This window comes from Myripristis murdjan, chromosome 22 (assembly GCF_902150065.1).
Source record: "Myripristis murdjan chromosome 22, fMyrMur1.1, whole genome shotgun sequence".
NCBI lineage: Eukaryota > Metazoa > Chordata > Actinopteri > Holocentriformes > Holocentridae > Myripristis > Myripristis murdjan.
Window position 1 is genome coordinate 31,072,114 of NC_044001.1, and position 10,737 is coordinate 31,082,850.

Consider the following 10,737-nt stretch of genomic DNA (forward strand, 5'->3'; position numbering starts at 1 on the left):
GAGGCTTCTGTGGCTAATCATCCAGATGAAAGCAGTCAGGACATTTCAAGGCAGGCTGAAAGACAAAGGGTCACATTGACATTCAGGAGTGGCGCACTGACGCTGGATGATCTATTGGGAGCAGAGATTGCCATAGTTCGCTATTGTCAGCAACAGAGATTTGGTGAGGAAATTGCTGCTTTGTCATCTGGGAAAGTGACAGTGAGTCGACGAAGTCCCATATACAGGCTGGATCCAGTTTTGGAGGATGGACTTTTGAGGGTTGGAGGAAGATTGAGTAGAGGAGTAATGCCCGAGGAAGCAAAGCATCCCCTCATTCTCTCCAAGGAGCAGCACATCTCTATGCTCATTCTCAGGCATGTACACCAAAATCTGGGCCATAGTGGGCGGACTCACACACTGTCCAAGGTGAGGAAGAGGTTTTGGATCACGAACGCCAATGCAGCTGTCAGGAAGATCATTGGGGAATGCAGCTTTTGTAGGCGTTACAACTGCAGAGCATTGGAACAAAAAATGGCAGATCTACCAAAGATGAGAATCCTTCCTGATTTGCCACCGTTTACCAACACAGGAGTGGATTACTTTGGACCAGTCGAAGTAACGAGAGACGAAAGATCAACCTGCAAGCGATATGGAGTTATATTTACCTGTATGGCAAGCCGGGCTGTTCATCTGGAGGTAGCTGCTTCACTGGACACGGACGCATGCATCAATGCTCTGCGGCGTTTTATCAGCAGGAGAGGTCAAGTGGCACACCTAACATCTGATAATGGTACCAACTTCGTCGGGGCAGACAGAGAACTGAAGGAGGCTCTTGTTGCTTTGAATCAGGATAGGATTCAAGGAGCTCTGTCACAGGTTGGAATTCGTTGGAGTTTTAATCCACCTGCAGGCTCACACCATGGTGGTGTGTGGGAACAGATGATCCGCCTGGTGAGGAGAGTGCTCAGTTCTGTCCCACGTCAACAGAAGCTGGATGATGATGGACTGCATACAGTGTTCTGTGAAGTGGAAGCCATTCTGAATGATCGTCCAATTACTAAGCTCTCGGATGATGCTACGGACCTGGAACCTCTCACGCCTAACCATCTTCTCCTGAAAGGTAAACCAGCTTTGCCACCTGGAGTGTTTGAACCGCATGACCAGTATGTGAGAAGATGCTGGAGACAAGTACAGTACCTCTCAGATTTTTTCTGGAAGAGATGGATAAGAGAGTATTTGCCCTTGCTCCAAGAGAGGCAAAAGGTTGGTTTTTGGTTTTTGACCGCGAGAGCGCGAACATGCTTGAGTGTGTTTGCTCGGTTTTTGTTTGTAATGAAAATGGACTCTGACCCTGTTACCGTGCGCTGTGGGTAATAAATTGTCTGTTATATTTGCACCAGAAGAACAGCGTGCGGAACTCCTTACTGAGAACACAGCAAGCAGCAGCAAATGCGCTTCATCCACAGGTTTTCCTGGGCAATCACCTCAGTAGCCAAGCAATAGGCTTAGCTCCTTCAATATGAACATTTCTCCCAGTGTAGAGACAAGAGAACGAAGACTGAAACCTGTATGTCAACAAACCATACATTAATAACTTTTTGCCATGTTATTGTCTTTTTTGTTTAGGTTAAGGAGCACCGTGCCTTCACCTTGGAGACCATGTCACGTCACACCTCCACCACTGAGCTGCTACAGGAGATCAGACAGATGATGACTCAACTGAAAAGCTACCTGCTGCAGAGTACAGAGCTGCAAGCCATGTTGGAGCCGCAACATCAGTACACACAGGACAAACTAGGTATCTTTACAACTAATTAAAACAAACGTATCAGGCCAAATAGGACCAACATCCAATTTATGGTAACAATCAGATCTGACTGGCAAAACATCTGATTTTTAACAAAAATCGGCTGTTGGCCAGTCAGTGTTGTTTACCTGTGATATAATGGTGGTTCCTGACCACAGATTGTGACATTGTTATTAATAATACTGGTTTTCTCATTCAAATAAGTCTATTATGATGTGGGAGTAGTATCAAACATAGCAGTCTGTGAAAATTGAAATTAATAGTCAATAATGTTTTTGTGAATAATTTGGCCATTTATAAACAGTGTTATATCCAAGAATTTACCTACCAGAGCTACTAAACCTACAAGAACTTTTATTGGTATGATCTTCAGTGGAGAGTTTTAGTGTCCTACTCTGGTCTAAAGGCTGTTTCAGAGGGTTTTCCTCACTGACAAAAATAATATTCTAGGGGAAACACTACACCACTTGTCTTTCTTTTTTTCTTTCTTTTTTCTTTTTTTTGAGGGGAGTGGGGGGTTAAAATGGTCAAATTTAAATAAGTAATTTCAACATTTCTATCTTAATTGAATAGTCACAACACCAATACACACATCACTAAACTGTGTGTGTATCCTCCCAGAGACCATAGTGGAAGCAGCTCTGTGTAAGAGTGTATTGAAGCCACTGCGAGAGCCAATTTACCGCAGTCTGGAGAAACTGCACACTGACAATGACAGCCTTCAACAATTGTCACAGAACCAGGTGAGACAGGAATGCCCTGTCATGGGGGGATGGACTGTATGTCCTTGCGGCAGCAGTAGCAGCAGTTGTCATATTAAAAGCAGAAGTAGTAGTATAATTATTACCATCATTACTACAGCTGGGACAGAGTTCACACTAAGACTCTGCACAGACTCTATCACACAAACAGGTGTTCTAAATACCTCTGACATGCTGCCATTATTATTATTATTAGTAGTAGTAGTAGTAGAAGCAGTAGCAGCAATAGTAGTCACATAAGTTTAGATGTCATAGTTGCTGCAGCACTATTAATAATAGTACCAGTAGTAGTAAAAGTAACTGTAGTGGTGGTAGTAGTATTATTAGAAAGATTGTCATTGGTAATAATTGTAATAACAATACCAGTAACAATGGTAATAAAAGCAGTGCTAGTAATAGTACTACTACTAAAAGTAGTTCATAGTAGTAGCAGTAGCGGTAGTAATAGCACTAATAGTAGAAGTAGCAACAGCCGTTGAAATAATAGTAAGTGAACCAGTAATAGTAAGTGAACTATAGACCTTTTTCACAGCAGCCATTCTGACATGAAATACTAGCTCCAGTTCCATTTAGGTCTAACAGAGCCAGGGCCCTGGTGTTGTTCATGCTGATTGCAACAAAAAGTAATTTCCCCCTGGGGATCAATAAAGTATTCTGATTCTGATTCTGACTCACTGAAAACACCCTTCGACATTTAAATGCAGTGGAACCTTACTTGTTATCATTAAAAACACCTGTGTTTACCTGCTTTTTCATGTCAAAGTGGCTGCTGTAGAAAAGGTCTATCATGTAGCACCAGCAGTAAAAATTATACCCTTCTATAAATGATCCTGATATTAATGATAGTAATCTGTACTATATGTGTGTCAGTCTGTGGTCCTAGGCAGCACCACCACAGCGCTGGGAATCACCACTGCAATCCCTGAAGCTCCGGCTATGGAGAAGATCAGCAGTAAACTGAACAGTCTGCATCTGGAGTATTCTCCCCAGAGGAAGATAGAGCTGCTGCTGAAGACCTGCAAGATCATCTATGACTCCATGTCTGTTAGCTGTTCAGGTCAGAACCTATAATATGCCCTTTAACCTCTGACCCCTAACCCTGTCCTGAACTGAAGACCTGCAGGTTCATCTAGGACTCTAAAGTACATCTGTTAGCTGTCCAGGCAACATGTAATGTTTGATAGTGTTAATCCAAGTGTTCCTTGTTTGTTTTATTCTCCTCATCTTTGGATTCACCACTGTTTTATATCAACTCAGGATAGAGTAGCAAAAACCTATTTTTTCTTTGTTATGCAACATAGGACTCAACCATTGTAGTAATTTCTGGCCTCTAAATTTTGACTTCAAAAAACTGTCACACTAGTTTGGACTACCAGACAAATTCCAGTTTTAGTAAATAAACAGGTTAAACGTTTCAAACAAAGGTACAAACTAATGTTGGTGTCAGTCTTGTCCACATTAAACTCATTTTGGACAGTTTCCTCAAAGTATCAGCTTTTTTTGTTTTTGTGTATGTTTGTGTGTATCTGCACATTTTTAGGGCGGGCCCATGGCGCTGATGACTTCCTGCCTGTGATGATGTATGTCCTGGCTAGATCCAACTTGGCTGCACTGCAACTGGATGTTGAATATATGATGGAGTTAATGGATCCATCACTCACATTGGGAGAGGGTACAAATTGAATCCTAGAAAGTAGTGTTCTCCTGAAAGATATTTTTGACGGACAGTTTTTGCATATTTTCATGTGTTTTTGAATGTGTGTGTGTAGGCTCCTATTACCTAACCACCACTTATGGAGCTCTGGAGCACATTAAGAGCTTCGACCAGCAGAGGGGAGCAACACGGCAGCTAAGCAGAGAAGTTCAGGACTCGATTCACCGCTGGGAGAGACGACGCACCCTGAACAAGGAGCGCATGGCCCAGGGATCTGTGCAGGTGCCCACACATATACACACACAAATACACATATGCATTCATGCACACATGCTCTACAGCTCAGTGATTAAGGTGAGACTGCCTTTGTGCTTGTCTGAAACTCTGCATCTACACCTTCCACTGTCTGTTCATTGTGACTGTACAATCTTGTGTTCAGTGGCCAGGAAGTATAAAAAAGAACTTAACAGCAAAACAAATTCGCAAATGAGAAAACTGAAAACAAATCAAATCAGATATCACATTAATGTTTAATAAATCATATAACAAATTAAACACATTTATTAGCTTAATGTGTAGCATGCATTCAGATGACACTCAGGTGGATTTGATCCACTCTTCAGCGGCTCATTCAAGTTACTCAACTTTCCAGCATTCATGTGTTACACATATGGATTTATAAATAAAGTATGGGGTCTTCTTAACCTTTTCTTTGTCTACCAGTTATTTAATTTACATGGTATGTTAAATTATTTCATTTATTGATGTGTCACAGTTAAAGAAGGCTGTGTTAAATTGCGTTAAATTACCTTTTCTTTAATGTTTTTACCGTAGTTTACATTTATGCCCCCAAACATAGGGGCTTGACAGCCCATGGGGCCAGTGCTTAAGAATATTAGCATCTATCCCGCTTGTGGTCACATGGTTCTTTTTTCTACATATGCATGAAATCTGTATTTCAAAGTATTTACAATATGAGTACAAAGCATTGATTATTTCTTAAAGCTGAAATTTTTACTTTGACTGAAGAACATTTTTGCTTGAGTGTTGTACTACATTTTAAATCAGATCCATTACAGAGAACAGATGATCAGTGACAGATTGTGGAACCTTTCACTATGAACACTCAGTCATCAAAGATGAGTGGAGGAATCTGCTTCTGCTTTGTTGGTTCTTCTTTTTGTTATTTCCAAATTTCACAATAAAAGCTGCACCATGAAAAACTGCAGATGGTCGATGGAAGTGAGGACCATTTAGAATCAACTGTCAAAAAATGTGGGATAAGTGCAGGAAAAAGGGGAAAATATCAGAGCTGGCCTGACAATGAGAACCAAGTGGACTCAACCATCATATTAAATTTACTCCATATTTGTAAATGGAGTCTATAGGGTCTTCACTCCAGTTTTGAGTAATGCTCTATTATAAGAATGAAGTGTGCAGCGTGTTCTCTTCTCCTTTTCTAACTGCATGGAAAAGATCCCAGCTAACACAGTTACTGTTTGGAAAAAGGAACTTTTACTGCCAGGACATTTGAAATGAGACACTTCTTCCTTTTACTGACGTAGATCTTTACTGCACTACTTCTACTTCTACTGCAGTCAAATACTAGCAGAGTGATAGTACTTCTACTTCAGTTGAAGTTTGTAGTGCTATTTCCACCACTGGGAACATGTTGGAACTGGAGCACACTGAGACACTTCTGCACTTCTCCTAACACGGTGCGAATATTGTGTTTGTGTATGTGTATGCTGTGTAGGACTTCCTCACAGTGTGCTGTCCTGAGAACGGATCCAACCCCAAAACTATGGGTGTTCTGCCCACTACCACCATCCAGCAGTTGGTAGAGCAGTGTGCTGAACGTTTTGAACAAGGTAACTCTCTGAAACAGCTACTGTCAGCACAAGGCTTTTTAGATTTTCACTGCTTAATGTAAACAGAACGTTCAATTCATTATCCTATTGTTTTTAAAAAAAAAGTTAGAAATGACTATATGACTATGAATATATAACTATATTTCTGTAGTATTCCTATAGTAACTCTATCGCGTCTAGGATTAGAGAGAATGTGTTTAATTGTATGAAAAGGAGCTCATGTCTTATTAAGGGGGGTTTCATTCATTGACCAGCTGCTTTATCGTTGATCTGCACTTCAGTTTGCATTTGGCCCATCAGCTGACAGTACAGAGCCTAGTAAAATATTTTCTCTTGGAAAAGTGATCAAAATATACCCTGTATAAAAATGACTTGTACACAGTATGAAATTTACATGAGACCTTCCTCCCCAAAGATATCTTTTTATAAAACAAAGCAAGGACATGTGAAACTAACCTGAGTGAAAAATGACATCAAGAGTCCAGTGTCATTCTTTTTCTTGCATTTTGTCTCTATGAACCTTCCCTGAATCCTCTCATGAGTTTCATCACATGAATTAAAAATAACCTCAGAGCTGATATTGAGCTGAGGAGAAATATAGTCTGTTTTTATTCATACATGTACATCACTGATCACAATATAAGTAGGTTGACTTGTGATTACATAACATATAAGAGTATTGCACTGATTCTTGGGAATTTGGATAAAACAGGTTTTAATTTTGAAAAAAAAAAAAAGTGCGTTAAATTACAGAATCTGAAGGTATATCATTATAGGCCAAGGTCTTGGCTGTTCAGCAATGTACCGGTGCAACCTCCTCGTTTTGCATTTTTTTCATAAAATAGGTTTTTCCAGTTATTAGGCTACTTTGTTTTTGTCAACACTGTCACTGTAATGTTTTTTTTTTTAATTTGAAAAACATATTTTTGTATTAAAGAGACTATTACTTTAATAACTCAACAGCACCAAAGAAACATATTGTAAGCAAATTCATTTAAAACCAATATAACTGCCTCTGACAGTGGTGACACTAATCTGACGGTGGTGACAGTCGCCTCATTACAACATACATTTCCAAAATGTATACCACTCAAGTCAATGGCTTCTTGCTTAACAACTTTATTTAACTATTTGGTACAAAAAATAACAATCCTGAGCACTGTTATAAGCATTTTTCAGACTTCAGTCATCACCGTCACACAGAAAACCTGACGGTGGTGACGTCTGACGGTGGTGACAAAAACCTGCCCTTTCACATGATAAGCATGAGTTGTTCACATTAGCCAGCTTGTTTCCCCCCTGTTGCTACCTACATCAGACCTCTTCTTAAAAAGTATACATTTATTCCATAATCTAATTTAATATTTTTTATACAGAAGTGACGGTGTTGACATGTTATGGTTGTGACAGTAGCAGTGTCCAAAAATATGAAGAGATTTAAGAGAAAATAGCAAACTTCCAGGAGCCTGAGCGGTCTTGAAGCATGCAGTAGAGCTGAAGGTTTGAAAAGGGATCCTCAGGAATGTAATTGACCTTGTAGTTTTTTTATTATTATTTTTTAAATATATATCTGACGGTGGTGACGAATATGTGGGACACATTTTGAGCAACCACAAAATAATAGTAAATATTGTTCAAAACCCATTGTTTGTAGTTTTTAATACATATTATGATGTACTCTTTCATGTGGTAAAGATATTATTCAATGAAATTATTACTTTTTGTTGTTTTAATCAAGTTGAAATGATTATCTCCTATCCGAGGACAACTGGTTTTGTAGGCCATGGGCCAACATATAATCATTAAATTAATACAAATTAAAAATAAACCTATAAAAGAACCTTACAAATGTGCAAAGGACTCCCTGATTATGCCCTTGATTCTTTTTATTCATTAAAATGTTGTAAATTCCCAGCAGAAATAGCATTTTTCTTAGTGGGACATGATTTATCCAAATTCTCAAGAATCAGTGATTGGTCTCATGAGGTCATATTCTTTCATTCCAGCCACATCAGCCTTGTATGTGGCCTTCTGCAGGTATCGGGTGTAGCTGTAGTCCCTTGTCTCCTTCAGGCTGTACACACTCCAACTCTTGGACCTCTTACTGTAGTACTGGCTTCACATTAGAAAGGAAATACAAAAAAGGGTCAAGTCAGCATGTTTATAGCTACAGTTATACAACGCATGGAATTTAGTGTACAAACAGCAACGTGAGGGTGAAACTAGAACCTGGAAAAAAACTGGAAAAATCTGGAATCCCAGCTGTGTGGAATAGTCTTGTCTGATGTAGTTAACACGTGTACATGCTAACTACAAACAAAGTGTGGCGGCGTTTTAACAAGTTTTTGACTTGAAAACCTATGTTTTAAGTGAAAATACATGCACAGACAGCAATCAAAGTTTACATATACTTAACACACAGAGAGAACAGTAACATGAGTTTAGTTTGACCTGAACCAGAGAAAATATGCTGCTACCACCAGATGGGGAGACAAAGTATATCTGCTCAAATAAATTCCTCTGTCAGACTAGGCCGACTTGGTTGATGAACAAAAACCAGCAAGTCAGCAACTCCACCAACACAGCCAAACATCGAGCAGCTCAGAGGCTTAGCGTGGCATGTTTCTTTTGGCAAAGCTACCGCCATTATTTCTATACACTGTTGCTGCTGGTGACGTGGTGACGTCATGCCATAAAGCGTTACGACTCGTCTGACTGGTCCCCCAAACTTCTAGTGCAGGAGCAGGCTTTCAGGGCGCAGTGGCCATGACAGAGACAGAACTGTACTTACTACATACCAGTGAAGCATTAAAATGATGTTGAAGCTGTTATTTTGTGGTAAAATGTCACATGGTCCTGCTTTAAATTGAATGATATTTTCCTTATCCTATAAAAGACATTGTGATGGTGCTGGTGCAATGAATTTGTAAATATAAATTCATAAATGTTATTGTTATGACACTGCATGGCCTCTCCTGTTCTTCTCCTGGTAGTCTGACCCCTCCTTCTTTATCTCCTCCAGACTCCTACACACTGAGTGTGTATGTGGACAATGTTTATCGGCCCCTGGCCCCGACAGAATTGGCCCTCAGTGTTAAGAGCAGCCTCCCACCAGGGGCCTACTGCTTCGTCTATCACCCCAATGACCAGTCTGAGAAGAAGCCTGGCAACAGTCACTGTGGCAACCAGCCCCCTGACACACCAGAGGGAAGCTGTTACTATGACAGTGAAACAGCTATAGATACGCAGGCAGCTGAGGAAGAGGAAGAGAGTCTGATTAGTTTGTGACTGTCTCAGCATCATGATGGCAGCCACTGTAATGATATGGCGACTACACTGCCGCAGTGCCTGTTTCCATGGCGACCACATCACCAAAGTATCAATTCAGAATGGGGTTGCATTCAACAGCAAGAATATTTTTAGCAGTTTTTCATGTTGTTGGAACATGTGACTGAATTGCGTATTTCTTTTTCATTGTATGAATGCATGTTATTCTCAGGTCTCGAAAAAGAGATGCTGATCTCAGTGGGACTACCTGATTAAAGCAAAACTGTCCTTTGGTAGAGTGTTGGATTGTATAGTTACCTGGATGTTATATGAATACACATGGAAATATACTCATTAATTGCTCTGAGCTCCGCTCGGCTGCTAATCCACAATTCTGTATTTCTATCCTTGCTTTAACTTCCACAGTGCAGCAAAACAGGTCCCAAGTAACATATAAATGAGCAACATAGATTATGCCAACAAGAGCACGGAGCAACTAATAAGGATATTTCACCACCATGTGAACTCATATCACACCAAGAAAACTATACAACACAACACTCTAACAAAGTTCATTTTGCTTAAAACAGGAAAATTAAACAAAATGAAGGAAAACATTTTGAAACTCCCAACTTCAACAGTACCTGTGGATAACAGATGCATATTACATTCTTCAGAAGGATTTACATCAACACATAGTAATCATGCTATATGCACAGCAGTAATAATGTGCATACAGGAAATCATATTTTATTTCTATATATATATAGAGAGAAGTGTACATATACATATGTACACACAGACACACAGACACGTATATATATATATATATATATATATAGATATGTGTGTGTGTGTGTGTGTATGTGTGTATATCTATATCTATATATCTATATATCTATATATACGTATATATATATAGATAGATAGATAGATATAATTCAGAAAGTATTCAGACCCTTTTTTCTCTTTTGTTATATTGCAGCCCGATGCTACAGTTGTTTACATTCATTTTTTCTCTCATTAATCTACACTCAGTAACCCATAATGACAAAGTTAAAACAGAATTTTAGAATGTTTTGTAAATTTATTAAAAAGAAAAAACTGAAATATCACATTGACATAAGTATTCAGACCCTTTACCTTTTACTCAGTACTTAGGGTGGATGGGGACTGTCGGTGGACAGCCATGTTCAGGTCTCTCCAGAGATGTTGGATAGGGTTCAAGTCAGGGCTCTGGCTGGGCCACTCTAGGACATTCACAGAGTTGTCCCTAAGTCACTCCTGTGTTGTCTTGGCTGTGAGCTCAGGGTCACTATCATGTTGGGAGGTGAACCTTCGGCCCAGTCTGAGGCCAGGAGTGCTGTGGAACAGGTTTTCATTGAGGACATTTCT

The 10,737-nt window shown here is 39.7% G+C and overlaps 1 protein-coding gene across 1 annotated transcript in view; it reads left to right on the plus strand.

Moving 5' to 3' along the window:
* Nucleotides 1-10,136, plus strand: part of rin3 (Ras and Rab interactor 3) — a 34,886-nt gene extending 24,750 nt beyond the window's left edge. The window contains exons 8-14 of the mRNA XM_030081786.1: nucleotides 1,609-1,780; nucleotides 2,411-2,532; nucleotides 3,421-3,607; nucleotides 4,091-4,222; nucleotides 4,320-4,486; nucleotides 5,961-6,075; nucleotides 9,098-10,136. Of these exons, the coding sequence (XP_029937646.1) occupies nucleotides 1,609-1,780; nucleotides 2,411-2,532; nucleotides 3,421-3,607; nucleotides 4,091-4,222; nucleotides 4,320-4,486; nucleotides 5,961-6,075; nucleotides 9,098-9,363 (1,161 nt within the window). The 3' untranslated portion in view covers nucleotides 9,364-10,136. The remainder of the gene's footprint in view (nucleotides 1-1,608; nucleotides 1,781-2,410; nucleotides 2,533-3,420; nucleotides 3,608-4,090; nucleotides 4,223-4,319; nucleotides 4,487-5,960; nucleotides 6,076-9,097) is intronic.
* Nucleotides 10,137-10,737: the final 601 nt, after the last annotated feature.